The 26084-nt window shown below is 36.9% G+C and overlaps 1 protein-coding gene across 2 annotated transcripts in view; it reads left to right on the forward strand.

The window, feature by feature from the left end:
- The first annotated feature begins 566 nt into the window (after window positions 1-566).
- LOC139135623 (histidine ammonia-lyase-like) overlaps window positions 567-26084 on the forward strand; it is a 30331-nt gene continuing 4813 nt past the window's right edge. The window contains exons 1-18 of one of the 2 annotated variants that reach the window (XM_070703114.1): window positions 568-942; window positions 2184-2247; window positions 2754-2781; window positions 3647-3721; window positions 5496-5568; window positions 7369-7435; window positions 8699-8862; window positions 10197-10336; window positions 11280-11327; window positions 11742-11793; window positions 12320-12415; window positions 13074-13228; window positions 13756-13836; window positions 15882-15947; window positions 19247-19325; window positions 20025-20111; window positions 23162-23296; window positions 24655-24763. In XM_070703114.1, the coding sequence (XP_070559215.1) occupies window positions 696-942; window positions 2184-2247; window positions 2754-2781; window positions 3647-3721; window positions 5496-5568; window positions 7369-7435; window positions 8699-8862; window positions 10197-10336; window positions 11280-11327; window positions 11742-11793; window positions 12320-12415; window positions 13074-13228; window positions 13756-13836; window positions 15882-15947; window positions 19247-19325; window positions 20025-20111; window positions 23162-23296; window positions 24655-24763 (1766 nt within the window). In that variant the 5' untranslated portion in view covers window positions 568-695. Of the gene's footprint in view, window positions 943-2183; window positions 2248-2753; window positions 2782-3646; window positions 3722-5495; window positions 5569-7368; window positions 7436-8698; window positions 8863-10196; window positions 10337-11279; window positions 11328-11741; window positions 11794-12319; window positions 12416-13073; window positions 13229-13755; window positions 13837-15881; window positions 15948-19246; window positions 19326-20024; window positions 20112-23161; window positions 23297-24654; window positions 24764-26084 lie in introns of both variants that reach the window. The other variant, XM_070703115.1, reaches the window with a different exon arrangement.

The following is a 26084-nucleotide window of genomic DNA, read 5'->3' on the forward strand; positions in this document are numbered from 1 at the left end:
TAGTACTCGGCGGCCGGTACGTGTCACTACACTCGCAACTGTGGGGCAAACGAACTGCCTCCCTGCGTACGCTGCTCTGTGTTCCGGCGTTGTACGACCTCCCACCATGGGCATGGCAGATACAGCTGTGGTGTTTTCGTAAAAGGCAGAAATCCCGTCCGAAAACAGTACCATAGCTATGGACCCACAGCTACCACATCGTGAGGCCGTACAACGCCGAAACACACAGCATCGTACCACTCTACCCCACGAAATCTTTCTTTCTACCTCCATGATGATGGTGGTATGTCGTTACTGGTCTTTGCTGCAATATGCTTGCTTCCCCGGGCCCTGTGTATCATATCGCCGACGACGGGTAATGGGTATTCTGACCTGAACCTAAGCGCGGGAAAATGGGTGTATAAAGAAGCGGAGAACACGATTCGATTTGTGTCGCTAAAGGCGTGGCCCAATTAACCAATCACTGTTGATCTAATGTACAATCTATACAGCTATTCAGCCAATGAATGTTTAGAATTTTGACACACCCAAGCCATGCCATGCCATCCATCATGCATAAACACTGACAGAACAACAACAGTCGCAGTCTATATGCGCCATACCGTAAAAACAAATTACGGACGCGACGTGACACATCGCGAACGTGGTCGGCATTCTGAGATTCAGAGTCAGAAGGAAATAATTTTTCTCAAACAATGAAAGTGTCCGTGCGGGTATTGAATGACTGGGTTGTCGTACCATGTAAAAACGGTCAGGACACCATAGCATGGCTCGGAGACGAAGCAGTTCGCCGGTACGTCAAAAATAAGCCAGCGACGACCCGTGGCGGTTGTAACGTCATCGGAAATGTTTTGGAACTGAGAACCGCTCAAGCAGGGAGTTTGCTCGATCCCGATGATCATATACAAGATGTAGTCGACGATAATGATTTTATTATAACGGGTAAGGAAAAGCTTTTTTCATGAATATCATGTCAGTATTTAGCAGAGACGATGTTGCAACGTGATGACGGATGGGAGATATACGATGATGTAAGGGAGAACCTTTAGGTCAGATTCACTTTCGAAAAAGTACAGTGAACCCGTGAAATAACATCGATTCATACATAATATTTATTATTACACGAAGAGCAAATTAATGCTGATTTTCCTTTCTCGATCCTCGTATCGTACCGCGCAAAAATAAACCAAGAAAATGGACGCACCAAGTTGACATACGTGCTTTGAAAAATGGCGGCGAAATCCTACCAGCATTATTATTCTCTTACTGTAAATTAAGATACCCTGTTTTGCTCAGTCAACACCACCAGCCCAGTGTATTTTACCGAAATTTCCTAAATGTCATATCGAGCTAAACATTTGTCGCCAGGACGTACTACAACAGCAGCAGTTGTACGTTGAAGTTATGAGGTGACAACCACAACTGTGATGATGACGGTGATGATGATGATATAAATGATGGTATACCGAAGGGGCTAGCTTAGGGCCTCGCCTCCATCCGACACTACTTTTTATCATGTAATCAATGTCGATTCCTAAAGTACTTTGATTGATAGCAAGACATTTCCAATTTCTGCATTGATATGTAAAAAGATACCTATGATATTTGTGGCCTGAAAGATTTTATGATTGCCCAATTTGATGTTTAAATGTGTATGAAATATTCTCTTATACCGTTATCTTCATGTATGCATTTCAATATTCACATGTGACAATTGGTAAATTGTCAATACCATCATCATTCCTTCTGCAGACGTGATACCTAGCTATTGAAAAACTGACATGGAAAACAGTTTTGTCGGTGGAAAATTGTAGTCATACAGTTGTTATTTGGTTGCATAATGGTTTGCTCTCACTGAAGAGTTCTCATAGGCTCATGAAAATTTTAATATTACAAATATTAAGCATTGGACTTAGTCAAGGAATTTTTAAGAAATTCCCAAATTGACTCAAAGAGATTGGAAATCTTATTAGTAAATGGTACACTGTTCTTACAGTCACCATTGTTGCCATACAATAAAAAATGATGTAAAATGACTGTCTTCTGAATCCATTAAGAGACACCAGTTAATTTTGAGGAAGGTGTTGAACAATATTGACACAATCATGACTACATCAGGGGTCTTGTTTACAATTTCTGATAAAATCATATGGTGGTGAAACTCGTTATGGATTTATTTTCAGTACTGGAATCTGATGAAAAACACAAGGATATTCCACCAGTAGGATTCCTATCAAGACAACAAATGTATCCTTTACCTTGCAAAACCAAAAATGATATCTCTCAAAGCTGCGATTTCCTACAATATCGTACAAACTTGGTTGTCGATTAATTGCATTGTTTTCACATGGTAGGTGTTTGAATGAAGTTACCATGGTAATTGCAACAGTAAATGAACAAAATATTGCATTCCTGTAAAATATTGTACACCAACAAGACAGTTTTGGCCTTATCTTAGTTTTTGTTACTTTTATAAAAAATACATGCAGCTGTGGAAATTAACCACAAACATTGAGCTCAAAAGATGTTATGAACGTATCATCATAAAATCAGACCTATGAAAGCCCATGAAACACACAAGTGGTATTGGGTGGTTTTATGGTGAAGGCCAACAATGCTTCATGATTGTAAAGTAGTTCTTAGACTCTGAATTGAAGTTGAAATAGTGCTGTTTTAGAATTATGTTGATCATCTGGTAAGTTTGGATTCATGGATGCTTGAACTTTTTTCCCTCAATTTATTATGCAAATCAGTGACAGCAGATTTGAAGAAGCTACGCAGGTAAGTGACCAACAGTGAAGTGTTCCATCGAAGTCAACCTGATTTGACAATAATAGGCTTATTTGAATTGAAGAACAGGACTTAAATTCCTAAGCAGTCAGGTTTAAGTCAGTATATTTCTTGCAAGGCTATACAGGTATTGTCTATTGTGGGTTTTTTTTGGTTGACAGTTGGATCAGCATTACATGTACATGTAATTGTTGCAGTCATCTTTACAATTAAGAGATCCATTTTGTATGTAAAGGCAATTATGTTTAAGGTAGTATGCGCCTCAAAAGTGAAAGACTTAAACTTTTGCTCAAACTTTCCTCAATGAATCTTTGAACCATTCTCTTTCAAAATCAAGAATAAAAATCAGGGGTCACCGTGCAAATTTTAGTACTAGTATTTTATTACTAGAGAAACAAATTACCCAAGATTTACCGATATTTGAAATTCAAAATGGCCGACAGTGAAGTGTTCCATCGAAATCAACCTCTATGGAGAAAATATAAAATTTTCGATTTTCGAAAACCTGAGCCTATGAAAGTTTTTCTTTCTCCAAGAGCTTTAAAATGAGCCCCCACAAGTGATACATCAGAAAAGAATTGTAAAAGTTTGAGAGTCAGAATATCTGTCCCCGAGGCACGATCTACCTTTATCAACAGGTTTCCTCAAATATCAGCCCATGTTCCAAACCTGTGTTACCAAACTTTTAGCAACCACAGTTTCACTTTTAGTGACCAAACTGAGTATACTTCAAATGCACATATTATCCTAGACTTTGTTCAGTTGCAGACTTGCTGAATGGGGCGTTTGATTTCTGCCTATATTTAGTCAAGTTTTAGGGTTTAGACAGTCAGGAAATGTTCTTTTTTTCCCCCAGTATATGACCCTTGATGGAAATTCCTTGTCTTCAGATGACCTGGTTCAACTTGGTAAAGGTGTCTACAAAATTAAAGTAAGCAACTTTATGATTCTTTTTTTTTCAAAAAAAAGAAGAGATTTCACCAATGACTTTGTATTACAGATAAATAAGAGTATTTCTACACTCCAATTCACCCAGTATGGATAATTGTAAGGATAATTGTAAGCATATGACTGCCAAATACCCCCGTTCAGACAATAATAGGTGTTGAACTTAATTCTTCATTAATTATTGAAAGTCTTCAAAGATACTGTTGTACTGGTAATTGTGTTATGGACAGTATTACAAGAAGGGGAATTTACATAGCTATTGTTTGAGCCAATTTAAATTTGTTTGGATGTTTCACACCATGTGCTATTGTCAGATAAAGTGTTCAAGAATGCATATGAGCTTTAATTTATACCAGCAAAAGGTGACAATATTCACACTACCGGTATGGTTATGTACTTAACCCTTGAGCGCCAAAGTCTATTTTTGTCCCCTTAATAAAAGAAATCCCAGTCAATTTTTCATAGATTTTTGCCAAAATTTTGAGAAAAAACCTGTAGCAAATGAAATGTGATGTCCATTTGGGCCAAAATTATCAAAAAATTACAGAAAAATTCATAAAAATTGGTAAAATTTTGCACGAAAATTTTGGCGGGAGAAAATTACTGTGCTCAAAGGGTTAAATAAATTGTGAATACGTGAATTATTTACTTCTTGTAAAGAGCCCGGCACTGTCATTAATTAAAGGGGAAGTTCAACAAGGATGAATTTACATATATGTGCTAGCTTTGTGGTCACTTACCCCGGAAAAGCTATTTTTGTCATTTATAACCCGCACAATTTTTTTACAAAAACCAATAGAAATAGTACAGGAAGTTGCCCATGTAATTTGAATCATGGGAAAAAAGCCCAAAGCTTGGAGCTTGCATCATGTGACATGGAAGGGACCATTTTCCCATGGGTATGGCATTGTCCACTCAGCCATGCTCAAACCAGGCTGTGCGTATTTACATAACTTTTGTTTATACTGAGTATCCTTGCATAAACGATGAATCACTTATAATAAACTGTCTACTGTCAGATTTTGTGTTGCTGTTTACTATTGTGTTACTATGAGTGGACAATGTGGGGGCCATACCCGTCCAAAGATGGTCCCTTCCATATCACATGATGCAAGCTCCAAGCTTGGCGCTTTTTTCCCATGATTCAAATTACATGGGCAACTTCCTGTACTATTTTTCTCGGTTTTGTAAAAAATGGCGCAAGTTATGAACGGTGAAAATAGCTTTCCCGGGGTAAATGACCACAAAGCTAGCACATATGTAAAAATCATCCTTGGTGAACTTCCCCTTTAACAAAAGCAGAGGGCCATATTTGGAAGAACACTAGGCTTGAAAACTAAGTTTGGAAAAAATTAAAGGAACTTTTGCAAAAGTTAACGTTTATAAAAGGTACATTCAGTTTTCCTTCCTGTCCAGGCAGTGTATATACAAAGAAAGATATTTTAGTGACAAAAGCATACCTAAAGGGCAAGAAAGAAATTTGTTGATACATGATGACAACTTCGGCCATTGCATGTCTGTTGTGTGGTGTGAAGGCCAAACAAATTGAAGATATTATAATTTTATTTGTGGAATCAAACGTGAAGAAAAAAAGAAGGTAAACCATCTTTTTACAAATGTACATGTCGGTGTAGCAGTTAGTGTCAGTGCATCATGTGAATATTGTGAATAGTAATTTACAATGGCAAATTAGAGTTTGTTTTGTTGTACCTTCATGTATCTCTCTTGTTTTGTTTTTGATTTTGTTTTGTGCACAGCTTTCAGAATCAGCGTGGAACAAAGTAGCCAAGGCTAGGGCACTTCTGGATGAAATCATATCAGAAAACAAAGGTAAAGATACAAGTCTGCCCTCTAACTGATGGCATATTTCAACTCTTTCAGTAACTCGAGAAGTTTCTTGATATTTTATTATGTCAACCTAATGTCATACAAGTATATTTACTGGGTGAAATGTCCTTGTGTGACAGCTGGGAATATTCTTTTATCTGGTTCATGGTTTTGGAATACAGCCGGCACAATGGTTGATGTCCTGTACAATATACTACAAGTGACCTTGTGTTGTTAAGCTGCGTGAAGGCATGCATGTGTTGGGCACAACATTAGGAAAATTGCAGCCTCAACCTTCTTGTTCATTGAGGCTGTGAATACGTACATTTATATAGACTGAACTGTATTCCAGACACTTCAAAGGATTATTGATTTGTTGAGTTTGTAAGGGTTCACTCGATTAGGACAATGGAGAACAATTACTCTTCATTCCACTGCAGGTGTTGCTTCTCTACTTCCCGCCAAAATGCGCAACCAGTCATATGATATATCACAGCTTTTTACAAGTTTGAACGAAATTTTCAACTTTGCTTCCACAAAAGATATATGGCATTTTATCAGTGCGTTGATACTTGTAATGTTAACAAAGAACTGACTGCACTGTGTACTTCAGAGACTGTACTTTGAGGATACATTTTCCGACTCAAAACTTATTATGCCTTGCTAATCTCTAACAAGTCAGTTTTAAATCTATGGAGAAAATAAAGTTCAACTAGCTTGTGTCAGTGAAAATGACATTTTTTTCCTTAATGAATTATCAAAGAAGTGAAAGAAATATTCAAAAAACTGACTATAAATGTTTCCCTTAATGGAGCCAATGCCCACTTCACAATATACAGTATATATTGAAATTAAACTTTTCATTAGTAGTAGACTAGCATTCCTTGATATCAGTGGCCATTTTGATTTAATGGTCTGTTTTTGTCCGCACTGTATTGAAAGGGCGTAAAGCATTTGTTAAGAATGCAGTTTCGGAAAATATGATGGTATTGTAGATTTTGAAATGCCACATCAGGGGTCACAGAACGTGACACTTCTGTATGGAAAATGGCAGCCGTAGACACAGATTTGACTGGAATGAGACCATATAACAACATGATCAATGGAATGTGAAACGTTGCGCATGAATGTTATTGAACCGTAAATGTAGGTCACACAAGCATCATGCTTTTCGTGATCATCAAAAAAAACAACAACTTTCATTATTGTTTTTGTTTCAGCCCTTTTGTGATTTGAAACTCTATTGCTTTCTATCATTTCAACAAACAGAGTACATTGTGTTTACAGGTGTAGTTGCTGTCCGTGTATGTACCGTACTCTAACAATCTACAGTGCAGGATGTGTAATGTATATCAGGCCATTGACTCAATGCACGGTTCGCCATGTATATCACGCCACGTGCCATTGACTCTATGCAGAGTTCGTAATGTACTGTGTCAGACAGTTGACTCAGTGTCATTAATTTTACTCAAACTACCACACTGTCCTAGATTTTGTGACATACAGAGCTATTAAGATCAGTGCTGTATGGTACATGGCTGTTGTATATGTCATGAAAAATAGGTCAGTGTAGTCCTCATAATCCTGTGTACTTGGAAGATTTAAATCTAGAGCAATTCACCCTAGGGTCAACAACTGCCCCAGAATTCCACATACAAACACATGGCCTGGTCTTCAATCCACGGCCTAGCTACATGTCAATTTGCTGAATCTACATACTTCAGTCTGCCTTCTGCTACAAGACTGATTTTTCAAATTTTACCAAATGTAAATTAACTTCATTGTTATTTTATTATTTTCTAGTTGCCTATGGGTTGAATACTGGGTTTGGAAAGTTTGCAAGGGTTGTTATTCCAGCAGAAAAGCTTAGGTATGTTGTCAATGAAATAATTCATTGAATAGCATTAGGATGCTAAAATATCCTGCTGATATGCATTGTGCTAGGAAGAATATATCTGATTGGTCGATTGTCACTATTCACAGCAACTTAGGGAGTCTGCTTGTATTATTCAATTATAACGGTAGGATTCAGCCACCCAATTGGATAACAGCTTCTGAGACGCTGCGCATCAGCCCAAAATTTTTAGTACTTGTCCATGACCTGACCGAACTTGTACTTTTGTTCAGATTGAGGATAAATATTCAAGGCTATCAGTGATCAGAAATCACAAATTCATAAGCTGATGATGACGATGATGCCAGTTTGTATATTGTTTACTGTATGAAGTAGTTTGTTTACTTCAGCAGACCTATTTGAATGGAATTCAGATTTCAATTTACAAGTTTCACAATCACATTCCTTTCTTTCTCTGCAAATTTTGTACACACATTATTTTACTTGAATCATAAAATGGTACTGTTTGCAGTATTAGTTTTGCACAACCAAATGATCAATCATCCTGGCAATGTGCAGCCCTTTGGAAGCTTGAACATAATTGGCTGGCTTGATTTTATTGTCATTATAGAATAATATCAAAACAGCCAATCAGCTTCACAATAGGTGTTACTTTCAGACTCCTTAAGTTGCTTTGAAAAAGTACAACTGTTGATAAGCCTCAGCTACCAAAGCTGTTGCACATTTGCCCCCATATTGTAATAGAGTTGTTTTCGGGAGATGCACAAACAAGTTAGCATAAAGTACTGATGAATCGGCATCATCATGATAACACATACTATTTGTTTGTAACAACTTCAACTGGAAAATTTTCTCCGCTTCTCAGATTAAAAGAATGGCTGTTTCCTCTGTCAGAATATCTGATTCATCATAAAGTCTGCCAGGGTCACAGTTTTGTAATGTGAAGCTTGCCTCATCAGGCAATTAATTTGTAAACTACTGAACTTCAGGGCTAAATATCGACTACAGTATTAATACTCCCCAATAAAAATGACAGAAATCAGTTTCGACAATGGTGATTTGTAAGTTATAGTGCATTGAAATGTAATTACAGAAAAGTGGTCAGTTTCATACAATATTCTTTGAAAGTTCAGCGATAAAAGTTGGATGTGACTTTTATACAAAATTTTCCTATTACTAGTAAGTGATATTTTCAAAAAGTTTTTTTCAAAAAGCCACATGTTGACTGGCTCATATTCCAAGATTAGTTAATTCAGTGTGAACGTTTTTCTTTTCCAGTGAACTACAGAGGAATTTGATACGATCACATGCTGCAGGTGTTGGAGAACCTCTGAGCCAAGAGAAAACACGCATGTTAATGGCATTACGTATTAATGTGTTGGCAAAGGGATACAGCGGAATCACTACGGCCACATTACAACAGTACATTGCTGCTTTCAATGGTACGTGTACCTGTCAATGTCATTATCGTCCATTTCATGTAGTGATGTCAAGGGACACATAAGGAAGAAGTTCAGTTTCTTTCAAAGATGATTGTGTTGATGGATGGAGAATTGATTAATTGGTTTATATGATCAAATGGCATAAATATTTGCTAAGCTAGATTATTAATCAAACAGTAAGGTTGCCACGATTGGGAAATATTCGCTGTTTATGACAACATAAACAACCGATAGGCCAAAGATCCTACTATATGTCATGTTGGCTTTGCATCAGTCTCTGTGCCCGAGTATGTACACCTGTGCAAATCATTGGTCAGGATGTCAAATTGCTTACTGAGAAGCATGGTCATTCATATCATCTCAGACTATTTGCTTTGTGATGAAAAATGTGGATGGAAAATGCCAATTTTGTCCTGTATATTTCTTACGATGTCTGGCTGTGTGTGCATGTCCTAAATTGGAATCTGTTGCCAAGCAGACAAATCAGTGTTTCTCTGCATGTTCACTGAAGGGGCAGTTTCTGCCCCATTCATCAAAATTAGGCGGCAGACTTGACATTTTACAGGGCAGCAGCAAAAGCAAATTCACAGGTCACTACACTATGCGCTTGGGTCACAGACATATGGGCATATTTGCTTGCTGTGGTTTATACACAATTTTCGCGCAGTCAATAACTTTTAAAGGGCAGAAAATGGCTTGAAATGCGCAATTTGCACAATTGCGCAGTCAAGAGAAAACCCTGCAAATGTCTTTGTATGAAAACTTGGAAAAGTGATTTTCAAATGGTGCAATATGACTGCAAAGCCAGAGTAAAAACCTTCTCCTGATTAGTTTTTGTGGTTGTGGCTTGCCAATTCATGCACATATGCCTGTACCATTTCAAAATTTGAGGAACGTTTTGATATTCATGCGTACCCTTCTTTAGATTAAATATGGCACTGTCAAAACTACAAGCTACCAGTGATAATGTCAATTTAAGATATTTAGCACAAGCAGGTAATTGCTGTAAGTTATAGCGTGATTTGAATGCTCAACAGATTTTTGCAGTTACATCGGTAAATTTCTGTGCACATACCAGCCTGATGTTAATTATGAAATGCAAAAGTAAGGTAGCTTATTCTGTAACTGTGTAAGATTCAATTCTTACAAAATCGGATCTACCTTTTATGCATAAATTAGTCTTTGATTTGCATATTTAATGAACTTGCCTGTTTTATATGTCTCTTCTGTCAAAATGTTTTGTATATCCACACATCTAAAAATGACAACTTATTTCCCTTCATGATACTGGTGTTGCCCTTATCTTTAACTGTCAATTAATTTATTTGCTGTAGCATCCTGCTTGCCATATGTACCAGAGAAGGGTACGGTGGGTGCAAGTGGGGACCTGGCACCGTTGTCACACCTAGCACTGGGTATGATTGGGGAAGGCAAGATGTGGAGTCCAAAGAGTGGATGGGCAGACGCAAACACTGTGAGTGACACTTTGTTGTTTTATAAACTGTGTTAGAGTTTTTTCAAAGGACAATGATGTATTTATGGTATGTTGTAAAAAACTGATAAAGGGCAACGAAAGAATGTTTTGCAGTCAATTACTTTTGATGAAAACATAAAGTCGTACCTTAACCATTTATGTGAAATCTGGAATAAAGGGAAATTTGTCAATGTGTTCACCAAAGTCAAAAATCATAGATTGGTGGTCATCGAAATTGAATTTTATTTCTCTTACTCATAATACAGGGTCGTCTGTTGCACTGTTCATTCTTTTACAAGAATGTCAGCAAAATAGGTGATTCTTTTTTTACGGTCGTTGATGATGGATAGTGCGTCAATCCGACCAATCATTTCATTGTGTGCATGGTGTGGAATGGCCATGAATACATAAAATGTGGCTAGTAAAAAGTACATTAAAATTTGACGTAGAAGCTTTTGCAACCTTGAAGACATTTAGGGGCTGGCAGTAAAATTCCTCGTCTCAGCTGATGCAGGCTCTAAAGTTTCTCGTACTATGGCCGTATCTACTTGAGAATTTGAGTAAAAGTAAAGTGTAATGAGAGATGTATGAATAGACAACCTAGGTTCTGTCTGGCACTTGAGTATCCTAAACTGAAACACCAAAGAGAAACTTAGACTTGCAACCCAGAAAGAGAGCGTACATACTAAACTTATTACCCCAGCTAGGGGGTCTCATCTTGCCTGGTATTGTGGACTTGGAGATTACCTGTCGAGCAATGTGCATAGGGCTGCGTAGAGTTACCTTCAATGATACGATAGCAAGTGCCAACAATAATTGCAAAACAGGTTGAGTTTATATCAAACTTAAATCTGACAGACGAGAACAAACCATCATATCAGACCATCTTTGATGATAATCCTGCACCCTCTCATCATTTGTTTATCTTCTTCATTTGTTGTAGGTCCTCGAGGCTCATGGCTTGCAGCCAATAAAACTTGGTCCGAAAGAGGTTAATAAACTTCCTTGTTTTCAGTGAAAGGCCAATGTACTTTGGCAGCAGGATCTTCTTCACGGAAAATGTGGATCCTGTCGCTTCTTGTTAAAGTAGACATTACCTTTCCTTGCATTCTGAGAATAAAGGAAACACAGCTGATTGTACCAAAAGCACTGTAAATGTTATGATTAAAGTTTAAAAGTAATTTTATGTCAAGTCAAACTTGAAATTTAGTTGGTGTAGCTCCTCTCATTTCATTTTCAGAGTGTCTCCTTTTAAAGTTGAGCTAGTAAGTCTCTTTTGTTTGGCAAATCAGAGTTTCTGCCTGATCAAACAGAAGCACAGGAGTTTTTAAGCAATGGCAGACGATTCATTGTTCTATTAACAATGCAGTGGAGTCGAATTTACTTTTTTGTTTCAAATTATTAGGGACTTGCTCTGATCAACGGTACTCAACTCATAACTTCAATTACAGTTCTAGGTGAGTTTGTTATTCTTCATCTGTATGAGAGCAAAGTGTTAACCAGTGATACTTGCATATATGCATATCGGTCAGAGTTTATTCCAAATTCCAATGCCATATTTCAAGCTGTGAGCATGCTTATTTTTTGAGTGAACTCCCATTCATTGAAGAATGTTTTATTATCTGGTAGGCCAGCAGCATCTTGAATGTGTGTAGAAAGCTCGCATAGAGAGGTACAATGGCCTTGTCTGTGAAATTCAAATGTACAAAGCTAGTAAGGTCGAAGTACAAGCACCTTCCATGAACTCCTATTCTGAGACTCCTGATTTTGTTTCTGTAAAGGTGCCTGTATTACACCAATTCATGTACCGGTACACATTGTTGACCTGCAGGTATTTTCATATCCACAAGAATAGCAAATTTTTTCTTTAAAATTCTGCCTAAACGTGGCCAGCTCATTTCCTTCAAAGTTTTTCTACCAATACCAAGTGCCCTTTTGAAATGTAAAGCACCATTACCTTGTTTGTTTTTTCGTTCACATCAGCCTTGGAGAGGGCGGCGGCAGTTGCCAGACAGGCGGATGTGGTTGCAGCACTGACCCTGGAAGTCTTAAAGGGAACAACCAGAGCATTTGATAGTGGTGAGTCAAATTATCCCACAAGAATTTCAGTTATGCCTTTCTAGTGAACTTTCCTGTGCTGGAATAAGAGATACCAAGTGATATTGGTTTGTTTCAAGATAACTGAAGTCACAAGTCTTTGAAATGTTTACTCGGAGAAAGAATGTACAGTGTTTGATTTCAACCTGTATGTTATAATAACTATCAATAACAATGATAATGATTATCATTTCGCTTATATGTAATTTAGACACAAGTAAATTTAACTTTTATACAGACAGGGTAGAAAATTAATTGAGTTATGAATACTGAAATATGTTGATATGAATATACTGGGTCAGTCAGGCGTAATCAGAGCATTTATGCATTCATGATTGCCCTAAATTTGAACTCCAAAATACACAGGTTTAAGTTTAAAACAAGGACCGTATAGATCCCAAATGTTTATACACAGGTTGATAATAAGGGTGATGCGTAGGCTTTGGAAAATAATGGGTATCACTGATCAGTGTTTGTATATTAAATATAACAATGTTTGTTATTAATTATGATGTTTATGATGAAGCTCTCAGTGTTTTGGGTACTAATCTTTTTACTGACTCAGTATTTTTTCCTATATTCTTTTACCTGATGTGATTTTCTTTAAACTCTGTATCTTACTTTCTGTTTTCCTCTGCAGATATTCACGCCCAACGACCTCACAAAGGTCAACAGGAAGTGGCTGCAAGGTTGCGAGCTTTACTTCACTCAGAGTACCACCCATCAGAGATTGCTGAAAGTCATCGTTTTTGTGATCGTGTACAGGATGCCTACACGATGAGATGCTGTCCCCAGGTCAGGTTTGCCAAGCGTAGATTGTAGTGTCCATCATGCAGTATTACCTCATCATGTAACAAAAATATTTTACGAAGAAAGCGTGGACTGGAATCTTGAAATACATTCAGAATTAAATGCAGTGCATACAGATTATGCCAAGTACAGTAGTAGCTGTCAAATGGCACAAGTTATCTTTTCCCTTCTCTATTTCCATGAAACGTTACTTACCATTCAAAGGCTTACCTTCAACCGTCAACACACATTTAACTTTATCGTAGTCTAAACTTGCAGTAGTATAATGGTATATATATAAGTCCATATATTGGTGACTTGATATCAGTCTACCACAAGTATACAGTTGACATCATTCGCTCAAGGTGAATCGTCCGTTCTACATACTCCACGTATTAAGGCACATAAACACAGCGCCACACGTAGCACTTTTCTTAAAGTTCGGTATGATCAACTTTTGAGAAAGATGTCAATGAGAGATTTGATTTCATGTGTTTTGCAGGGTGTTGATGAACGGTTTGGTTGTTTTGCAGGTACATGGTGTTGTTCATGACACAATTGAATTTGTCAGAGGAATCTTAACAACTGAAATGAACAGTGCAACAGACAACCCTGTATCCTTTGTGAATTAGTACTAACTTCAGTTGACTTCAGCATGCTGATATGAGTCTCTGTAGAGAATTGGTCTTTCTCTTTATCTGTTTCTTTATGGTAATCAGACCCCAATGTGCGAGTCATTCAGTTAAGTAATCAACCCAAATGTGCCTAAAATTACATCTTAAGACTTACACACCTGTTTTGTACAATCAGAAGGCACTCAATCCGCACAGTGACAGGTAACATATCCGGAGTTTGATTATACACAACACCTGGTGTCGAGTTTCCAACGTACAGCACTGTATATTTCAGTACCAATTGACATAAAGCAATAACACTGTTATTAACAGTGACACACAGTTTTCATTAACCTTGTACGTTGTTGAATGCTATTTGACCTTTGATCCCTGAATTATTTTATGTAAACACTGGGAAATCTTGGACTATCAGTTTCGTTTTTTTCAAACGATATATCTCAGAATGATTACCGTAAGTCACGTAGTAAATGAAGACCGGTTCAAATCTAGAAGCAGCCAATCTACTGATTTGAGAAATTTTTAACCAAAGGTCTTTTTATATGTAAATGAGGTATTACTTGTGATTTATTGATCGAAATTTAAATATGGAAGTAACAATAATACCAGTTCGTATTCTGCCTTCCTGACTTAGTTTAACTAATATCCCTCCTGCCCATAGGTTTTCAGCTCTCCTCATCCTCCTACCAGGAAATCTGTACATTATCTCTTGCTCTCCCGCAAAAAATCCCCACTACTTTTATCCTTTCCATAATGCATAAAGTCCTTGTTGCTATTTGCTTTGCCAGATTCTTTCTCCCCTTTTGCAAACTTCCAAAAACTGCAAATCACCGTCCTAGCTTACCAGTTTGACCTTGTTTCAAGTTGTCTACTGGAGCAAGAAAACTAATGATTTCCTCAGCCCCTAATGGGGAAAACTGCACTTGCACTTTCCCTGCCAGCTGATATGGAAAAAAAATGCCATTTAATTGCCTACTAAGAAATGAACATTGTGATTTTAGAAAATAATACTGCTGAAGAAATCAACCCTGCTGTACAAGTTGATTCTATGTTGGTCTGTGCATTGACTCAGCCTATGCGTGGCATGCCTATTCAACATGCACTGCCCAACGTAGAGGGCATACTGAATAAATTTCATTTTGGATTTCCAGTGAAATTCAACATTAAATGGTGCATAATAATGCATTATTAATAAACTATATGGATATGTAGGTATGTCTCGGAGAAAACCTCAACACCATGATGTACTGAGATACTCGATATAATTAAAAAGTTTTACCTCCAACAAACAACACAGTGACTGTGAAACTGACAATGGAACTGCAATTATCTGCAAGACTTAATTGTCACTCTGTCAGGCGAGTTCCTCAGAAACACATACCGGTACTTCTACTTTTGCCAGGTTGGGATTTTTTGTTTTGGAATCCTGCAAAATAGCCATCATAGATACTGTTTGCACCATTGTTATTATTTCATTTCAGAGAAATTTCATTCAGCCTCTTTCCCGCTGACCGTGATGAATTCAGAATTCATCAATTAATGTTCAAGTACAAGCTGGACTTGCATGAGTCAATTGGTGTGACAACCATATCATTTGAAGGATGCCATTTCTAATTGAGACAATTTTGTTGACGGTACATAAAGTAACTCTGATTACAGTGCAACTTTGTCAGACCTTGGTGTGAAATGTGTTGGGATGCCAAGGAATTAAGTTAAACTTGAAGAGGCCAAAACGTAGGGGCGTTAAAGTGAAAAAGGTTAAATGTTTGGTCCCCAGCCCTTCTCCAAAATTGAATGGACTTGTATGTTTGTCAGCTTACTTTACACGGGTTGACAAACAAATAAACAAACAAACAATAAATAAATAAATAAATAAAGTACATGTCTAATGGTTCTATTATATTGGCAGTGAGTTAGTAGTAAAATAGCGCTAAATAACTGAAGATGTAAAGGAGAATGGGCATGTTTTCATATATTATATAGTTTTACTACCATCTGCAGAGAAAATCCTTAACAATATTGCACAGATGGTATTCCCTGAAAGGCATGAAATAATTTCAGGTGGAAATTTCCATGGCGAGTATCCTGCTAAGGTGGGTACACAGTAGCACAATACCAGTATTTATTTTTGTAACTCAGTGTAATAACTGCCACACAGCATTTGCATTGATAGTCTTGTTTTCTGCAATATTTTACTCATAATAAACATTCATCATGCAAGTTCATGCGAGGTTGATTTTTCAGAAAGTATCCAAGTCTGACCAAAAACTTTTTTCCAGTATGAAGATTTGATGGACTCCGCTCTCCTGGAAACCTCCCACGAGTCACTCTGATTTTTACAATTGCTGATGACTTTTCTGATAATTTGTTTTTGACGTAAATTATCCTTTTACAATATCTCATGATTTTGCATTTGTATAGTAAAGTTAAAGCATCAACAATGCAACTAGATGACCATAAAGATCAAAATTTGCAGGTACTGCAGATGTTGTACTTTCTGGAGTCACTGATTACAGTAATAATCAACCTGGGGTGTTCATCTTCTACCGGTATTGAGGTGGTAAAAATAGAATGCTTTTCTAGTTTTCTGTCTGTTAGGACTCACTTATAAGCATATAGGGTAAAAAAAGATTCCTCCAGCTTGTTTTTGAGAAACTCAGAAAATTAATATTCAGGCATTAACATAGAGATAGCAGCTATAACAGTTAAGTTTAGGTTATTTGTTTCTGTATTATCCCCCCAGAATTTTTTCCCTGATTTCAAAAGAGAATTGTTTGAAGTTTCCTTTCAGGAAGTTTAAGCCAAAAGTTTAGGTCTTTCAGTTTCATGATTGAAACTATCACATATCAAATGATCTGACCACAACATCCATGGCCAGAAGTCGGGATTTTTCATTTTAGACATTTTTACATTTTAGTAGTGCATGTTTGACATGTTAGGTCGGAGCTAACAGCCGAACTAACGTGACCAAAAAAGCCAAACTTGCAAACCTATCGTGTATCGTGCAGACCCAACATATCCGCACCTATCGTTTCTAAAATGTCTAACGTGTATGCCAGGTTGGAACTAACGTGCCTAAAATGCCAAACGTGCAAACCTATCGTGTATCGTGCAGACCTAACATTAAAGAACCTATGTCTAATATGTATTGCATTTTAGGGCGTACAAATAAGTCCTATTCTATCATGCCAATCGTGCAAACCTATCGTGAATCGTGCACGCCAAACATGGATGCACCTATCGTGTCTAAAGTGTCTAACGTGTATATCATGACTGCACGATTGACATATGGTACCATTCGAGTTATCTGGACATACACGTTAGACATTTTAGACACGTTAGGTCCGTACACGTTGGGTCAGCACGTTACACGATAAATTTGCACGATTGGCATGATAGATTTTGACTCTTGGACAACCTAAAATGACATACACGTTAGACATTTTAGACATGTTAGTTCCGTAAATCTTAGGTCGGCACGTTATACGATATGTCTCAAGATTCACGTGATGGCCTACAAACACGGTAAGGTCTAACTCTATCATGCCAATCGTGCAAACCTATCGTGTAACGTGCCGACCTAACGTGTACGCACCTAACGTGTCTAAAATGTCTAACGTGCATGTCATTTTAGGTTCTAAACATGGGTCAAAATCTATCATGCCAATCGTGCAAACCTATCGTGTATCATGCAAACCTAACGTGTACGGACCTAACGTGTCTAAAATGTCTAACGTGCATGTCATTTTAGGTTCTAAACATGGGTCAAAATCTATCATGCCAATCGTGCAAACCTATCGTGTATCGTGCAAACCTAACGTGTACGGACCTAACGTGTCTAAAATGTCTAACGTGCATGTCATTTTAGGTTCTCGACATGGGTCAAAATCTATCATGCCAATCGTGCAAACCTATCGTGTATCGTGCAAACCTAACGTGTATGGACCTAACGTGTCTAAAATGTCTAACGTGTATATCATGACTGTACCATTCAACTTATCTGGAGACCCTAAAATGACATACTTGTTAGACATTTAGACACGTTAGATCCGTACTCGTTAGGTTTGCACGATACACGATAGCTTTGCATGATTGCCATGATAGATTTTGACTCGTGGACAATCTAAAATGACATACACGTTAGACATTTTAGACACGTTAGCTCCGTGAATCTTAGGTCGGCACGTTATACTATATTTCTCAAGATTCAAGTTATGGCCTACAAACACGGTAAGGTCTACCTCTATCATGCCAATCGTGCAAACCTATTTTGTATCGTGCAGACCTAACGTGTACGCACCTAACGTGTCTAAAATGTCTAACGTGCATGTCATTTTAGGTTCTCCACATGAGTCAAAATCTATCATGCCAATCATGCAAACCTATCGTGTATCGTGCAGACCTTACGTGTACGGACCTAACGTGTCTAAAATGTCTAACGTCCATGTCATTTTAGGTTCTAAACATGGGTCAAAATCTATCATGCCAATCGTGCAACCTATCGTGTATCATGCAAACCTAACATGTACACATCTAACGTGTCTAAAATGTCTAACGTGCATGTCATTTAGGTTCTCCACATGAGTCAAAATCTATCATGCCAATCGTGCAAACCTATCGTGTATCGTGCAGACCTTACGTGTACGGACCTAACGTGTCTAAAATGTCTAACGTGTATGTCATTTTAGGTTCTAAACATGGGTCAAAATCTATCATGCCAATCGTGCAAACCTATCGTGTATCGTGCAAACCTAACGTGTACACACCTAACGTGTCTAAAATGTCTAACGTGCATGTCATTTTAGGTTCTCCACATGAGTCAAAATTTATCATGCCAATCGTGCAAACCTATCGTGTATCGTGCAAACCTAACGTGTACGGACCTAACGTGTCTAAAATGTCTAACGTGTATGTCATTTTAGGTTCTCCTCATGACTCCAATTTCTATCATGCCAATCATGCAAACCTATCGTGTATCGTGCAGACCTTACGTGTACGGACCTAACGTGTCTAAAATGTCTAACGTGTATGTCATTTTAGGTTTTCAACATCGGTCAAAATCTACCATGCCAATCATGCTGACCTATCGTGTATCGTGCAAACCTATTGTGTACGGACCTAACGTGTCTAAAATGTCTAACGTGCAGACTTTTACAGTGTTTAGTCATGCACGTTTGCCTTACACGTTTGGGTTCTATAATGTACAATGGCATACAACTCCCCATAGCACGATAGCTTCAACAATGTGAAACGTGCATTTTTACCAACTACTGGCCATAGCTCGACCACAAACTGCACAAATACGATATTTGTCAGAATTTTTGTCGACAATCTTCTTAGTATTATTCCCCCATCTGATTCCCAGCATTGCTTTCTCTATCATTGTTTCCAGGCTGCAGATTTCCTGGCTATTGGCATCCATGAATTGGCAAATATCAGTGAACGGAGAATAGAGAGGCTCTGTAATCCAGGTATATACACTTCAATCTTCTTTTTTCTTTCTTGAGACCTTGGAATGATTTCATACAACTAACTTTGATTGCATAAATGGTATATTTCTTGCAATCTGTTGAAATTCCCCCCCCCCCACTGAAATACAGCTAAGAACAGCTCTCTTTCAGCTGTATTGTTTTTAAAAACTGAAGCAAGTTTTTTTTTTTTTCAGTAGTCAGTGTATTCTTTGGAGATTTTTGGACAGCAATGGTCTGCAGTTTATTTTTCTTAATTTTAATGGCACAAAGTCCTTCGAGGAAAATTCGGGCAAAAGTTACCTTAACCCTTTTAGCGCCAAAGTCAATTTTTGTCACCTTTACAGAATGTACCTCAGTCAATTTTTTTCAGATTTTTGCAAAAATTGTGATAAAGAACTGTAGCTAAGGAAATGTGATTTCCATTTGGTCCAAAATTATCAAAAAAATTACAGAAAATTCATAAATTTGGTAAAATGTTGCACTGAAATTTTGGTGGGAAAAATTACAGCACTCAAAGGGTTAATGTGAAAGGTGTAATATGTTTGTATGCTAGATATTGTAAGAAGGGGCGTCTGTTGCCCATCAGTCTATTGAATTTAAATAAAGAAGAATACAAATTATAATGATGATAATAATATAATAGTAGTAATAATAATATCCCTTATCAAAAACTGTGATATTGTTTCTTTTAATCTGCAGCATACAGTGATCTGCCAGCGTTCTTGGTCAATGATGGTGGACTCAATTCTGGGTTTATGATAGCACACTGCACTGCTGCCTCCCTAGGTAAGCTGGTTTTCAATGTCTTTGATGAAATTTGTGAACTCAGATCTGGGTTCAAGGTTGAACACTGCACTGCTGCCTCCCTTGGTAAGTCTACAAGGTCAGTGATGAAATTGAAGAACTCAGTTCAAGGTTCATAGTGGCACACTGCATTGCTGCTTCTAGGTAAGTCTACAATATTAGTTATGGAGTTGAATGCTAAATACTAGATTCACATACATACCGGCATGCCTTTCTTTGTTTGTAGTATTATCCATACTCAAATGTTAGAAATTTACTGATGATAACGACAGGAAAAGTGGATTTATATAAAAAGTGCTGATTGAAATATTTAGTTATCATCTTAACCCTTTCAGTGCTTCAATTTTTCCCATCAAATTTTGGTGCGACATTTTCCCGATTTTTATGAATTTTTCTGCAATTCTTTTGACAATTTTGGACCACATCGACATTGCTTTTTGGGGGCTTCAGTTTTTAATCAAAATTTTGGGAATAATTTGAAAGAAGTCGCGTGGATCTGAAAAAAGTGGATGGATTATATATTATAAAGGAGACAAAAAGTGAATGCAAAAATTTGCATTCAAAGGGTTGTGTGTGATTATTTCATCCCTTTCTCTTTAAATGTTTGTTAAACTATGTTAAAATAAAATTATGAAAGTTGTCTTACTCTTCCATGGTGCATCAGAGCCACATCTTTATGTGATCATTGAAGTATTTAGTTCAAAAATATGTTACAACTTTATGTTGTTAAGATGGTGGTGTAATTGTGTAGAATTCCAGACAGCAACATGAGGAACAGTAATAGCTGGATCTGCGCAAACATTGCCTGACACAGTTGATCATTGATAAAAGAAAGCCTAACAGAGTACATGTACCCTGACTGCACAATTTATAACCTTAATTGGTACAATATATGTCAGTTTGGCCTTCAGTCAGTCATGACAGCATATGCTGACTGTACTGTGCAATTTATAACCTCAATATACATGTAACACAAGTATGTCAGTTTGGCCTTCAACTGGTCATGCTCTGTACTTGTGTCGATTTGGCTTTTGACATCAGTGACCTGCCTGTTGGCTTCTCTGCTGTCAATCATGATGGTTGTGAGTGTAAAATGGTCTTGTCAGTTTTGGAAATGATACAAGTTAAACATATATGACGTGCCAGGTAACAGTACATTGACGATATCTCCACCACTGTTTACCAGTGTGTGGTTTTGTAAAGGATTATGAAAATCAAAGAGGAGGGGGTGACTCATAAAATTTTTTTCCAGGTCAGAACAAAATGTAAATTGACAAGTAGGATCCATGTATTTACATAGCAAAATTCCCCATAGCAGCATGCAGTCACGACTGATATATAGCATCTTAGACTCATGTCGATCATGATTGTTGCAAAAATGTGTTTAAATATATAAAATTGATAAAAAATTTGTAGATTATTATCAGTGAAACAGATTGCTTCCTTGACTATAACCATTGAATAAGCAAATTTGCTTTGTCTTTTCAAAGCTTAGAAAAACATGATGTACAGTTATATCATGTTAAATCATGGTTATCTTTTGACATCAGTGATCTGAGCTGTAAGAGGATTACTTAGTGACAGTTGTAAATTGCATCTATGAATATAATTAATAGCTGTATCTGTAAATTCCATATTTGAAGGTAATATACTCATGAAGTGTGATTGTTTTCCCTTGATAAACATAAAATGGTTTTGTTTTGCATACGTTTTGTTGAGTCAGAAAATTTTCAATAATGTGAACTGTAAAACGAGTTGGAATACAATAATATGTCAATGAACTGGTTTTTCACCAAAGGAATATTAGAAAATTGCATTTTCAGATCAGAATTCAGTCATGAGGGCCAGATGGCTGTTTCAAATTTGCCAAGATGTAGCAGCTGGTGTGTTCTCTCAGGAGTGGATCATAGGAACCTGGTGAAAAATTTCTGCCAGGAAGTTAGTTGGAAGAATGGTGCATTGATTTCAATAAAACAAAAGATGTGATGCATAATTTATCCACTGAATACAGCTTGAATTGAAAGGTTTTATGCTTTACCTTCAATTTTCTTTCATTCAGTGGACTTATGTTTCCGGTTTCCATTGAGTACCGGTATTATCCCTCTGCATGGTGTATTGAATTACTCATATATTTGCCTGAACTTGTAGCCTCCGTGTTGCTTAGAGGAAGCTGATTTTGAGACCGAAGAGGATTTTCAAAACATGAATACCATCTGAGTTTTACCTGTCATCAAAATTTTCTGTTATTTTATCGACTTCAAGTTACTGGGCGGTGGACATTAGATTGAGCTTTCCTGTCCATCATTGATAGATGTGCAATCTTACTAAAGTTTGCACAACCCATTTTTACGGTCAATTTAAGGTCACCAAGTTTGAAACCCAAGATGAATTATTGAATACACATGTGCAGTTATTTAGATTAATGCCAAGTTTTGCCAGTTTGCTAAATTTTGACTCTGAACTTTTTTCATGATTTTTTTTCAAGCGGACAAATAGAATTCTGAAGGGAGTTATATTCTTATGGTCAACTTAATGGCCCTCAGGAGAAACTTACATTTACTGAAACTTTTTTTTTGCAGATAAATAAATGCCATCTTAGAATTATTTGCAGAAACGCTGAACATAATTGGAACTTATTTCGGAGAATAAGATCTTTTAATTGTTCAAATATATCATACTGAAAATTGCAGTATTACAAATTACCCAATGCCATAAAAACAAGTGAATTTCAAATAGAGAAAGTGGATGAGCTAAAATTTCCTGATTAAACCTTACATAAATACAATACCCTATTCACCTATATTAGTTCCGAACATGTTACTGATATTACATATGTCTTGAATGTAACAGGGTTATGATGGAAATTAGAATTCATAGCAAATGATCTAGCATTCTGACTGACAAATATATTCATAAATTTTTTGCGAGGTTTCTGAAAAAAATAGCCAAGTGATGAATGGAATATACAGTTTAAACATTATATTTGTTGGCTTAAGTGATACAGGTGTTGATTATCTGTTTATTGCATATAGTCTCTGAGAACAAGGTCCTGACGCATCCATCGTCTGTTGATTCCCTGACAACCAGTGGCGGCACTGAGGATCATGTATCCATGGGTGGATTTGCAGCCAGGAAGGCACTGCAAGTTGTTGAGCATGTTGAACAAGGTATGTGCTATGAAAGTGAAATTGTTACGGTACATTTCTTTCTGTAAAAGTCACTATATTCATATGGGACTGGAAACTTTTGACCACAGCCGTATTGAAATCATTATTGCTGAAATTAACCCTTTTCCTGCCAAGTCCATATTTCACCACCAGGTCAAGATGGTTAAAAATAATAAAACACAACATATTCCATATGGTGTATTTTAACATAATACTGTACATTTGAAGGCTGTTGAAAACATAAATACTGTAAACTTGATTTTTTGGACTAAAGATGCTATAACATACTGAGCCAAGTGTGTGAAAATACGTCATGTTTTGGCTCAATACTGCTTTTTACTGACTTGGCTGATGGGGAAGTGATACTGTCTGGCAGGAAAAGGGTTAACAACAGGTGTACTTTAAAGGCTATATCGAAAAAAGTACAAAAGTTGTTACTGACAAATCCTGCAGGTATTTGCAGTGTAGCCCCTCATATTTAATAGTGCAAAATTTTACTTTGAAAGTTGTGTGGGAGGACTGAAAAATCAATATCTCGTAAGAAAATAGACCAAAGAGAATGAATGATGTTATTTCTAAAATGATGATAGCATGAGAGATAATCAACTAATCAGGTGTATAAACAGTTCTATAGACGAAAATATCAAAGTTATGTGTTAGTCATATCGCCAATAATGTTACCATCTCTGTGGTGTATCAGTAAAACTGCTCGACACAAAACTGCCCTAATTTGCTTTCTTCCAAATACAATTCACCACTTCCCAGATGCAACATCTTCTTAACTGTTTCTCCGTTGTGTAAGAAAGGTGTCTGTTTTACGCATACCAACACATTATCAAGACTTTCAAGAGATACCACTGAATATCGACAACCCTTTGAGCACTGTAATTTTCTCCCGCCAAAATTTTAGTGCAAAATTTTACCAATTTTTATGAACTTTTCTGTAATTTCTTGATAATTGTGGAACAAATGGACATCACATTTCACTGGCTACAGTTTTTTTCTCAAAACTTTGGCAAAAATCTGAGAAAAATTGACTGGGGTTTATTTTATAAAGGGGACAAAAATAGACTTTGGCACTCAAAGGGTTAAAGGCCCTTTTGGCGATCCCTGTTCTAGTCAGTAAGAGGATTATGGAGGTGTGCATTTAGCCTTTTGTTTTCCACTGAAATTGTAATCTAGTTAGTAAATTTTCTGATGAGATAATCTGGCGCCAACACAGGTTTTTAAAAGTGTTCAAATTCAAGGACACCTATTTATTTCCCTGGGGAAACTTTTCCGATTGAAAGTGCCCAGCTAACTGACAGCTGAGCTAATACTGGCAGAGTTGTGTTTTGAATGGTTTTGCTTTCTTGCAGTTGTTGCCATTGAACTCTTGGCAGCTTGCCAAGGCATTGAGTTTCTGAGACCACTAAAAACAACCAAACCATTAGAAGCTGTTTATCAGTTGGTGCGCAGTTATGTCAAGTAAGTTTCTATGATAGTAAATGCATTTAACATACAGAGAAATGTACTTGTAACTAGGTGATTTTATTTCCGCTCTTCACCTGACAGTAACGGCAATGAACAGGAATTTGTTTTGTTTCTCCTTCTCATGTGGGTCACTATGGCAGCATCTGCATTTTATTCCGTGCTCATTTTAAAAAGTCAAATATAAAGACAAGAGTGCTGCACTTGGCAGATGATGATACTAAAACATGTCAATGTCTGTTGGCTTGCATGTATATAGGCATGTAGCATGAAATAAGGAAGGACAGGTCAACATTGTGGTTGACGGGGTGAGATTGTACCTGCTGGGACAGTCTATGATGAGACTGTACGTGCTTGAACAGTCTGACCTGTATTGAGCCTGCTATTCTGCATATTTGTGACCGTATATGTAGAGAGGTCATAGCAATGGATGCAGTGTGTGTGATTTCTTACATGCAAAAAATATGTCATTATTCATTTAAAGATACCGAGACCTTTAAAAAATTAGAGGGTAGGTATATATTTATTCTAGCTAGGGATATTGAATACCATTAAGGTAGCTATGTCTTTATTCAGGCTGCATAGAGCACCTCTTTATTACCTGGAAGCGCTGTGTATCACCAGAAATACTTTCTTATTTCCTTGATACAAGATATAGAGATGCATTTCTGGTATACAAGTGGCGATACAGGTAAAAAGGGCATTATAGCCCAAATAAAAGGCCATGTAGTAAATGTTTTGTACCTGCAACATGCTTATGCTGTTCCATAGTATTATTTTCAATGTGCTTTGATGTATGCACTACAACAATATATAAAAGTTTACTAATCAAGTTCTCCACAGCGGTCATAGCAGTGCCAGTTTCTTTACAAAAACAGTGAAAATTTCCTTGGCATACCACATCCATGGTGCACACTTGAATCTTTGTCAAGAGCCCAGATTACCACAAGCTCTTGCAGCGCTGTTGGAATGCAAACTCACAACTTTTTGACAGAGTATGTGCACTCTGACTAGCTATTATCATTTCAAAGCTGCAGGCATCGTTGTGTGTCATGTTACCATGCAGGCACTTTGTAATGATCTATCCCCATGATAATTGACTTTGAAAAAAATACCCTGTAACATCACTTTGTTTTGAAACATTGACTTGTTCTGGCAAATAACAATACAAAATGAGCATCTGGCATGTTCATAATATATATAAATATATATATATATATATATATATATATATATATATATTATATATATATATATATATATATATATATATATATATATATATATATATATATATATATATATATATATATATATA

This window comes from Ptychodera flava, chromosome 6 (genome assembly GCF_041260155.1).
Source record: "Ptychodera flava strain L36383 chromosome 6, AS_Pfla_20210202, whole genome shotgun sequence".
Taxonomy (NCBI): Eukaryota; Metazoa; Hemichordata; class Enteropneusta; family Ptychoderidae; genus Ptychodera; species Ptychodera flava.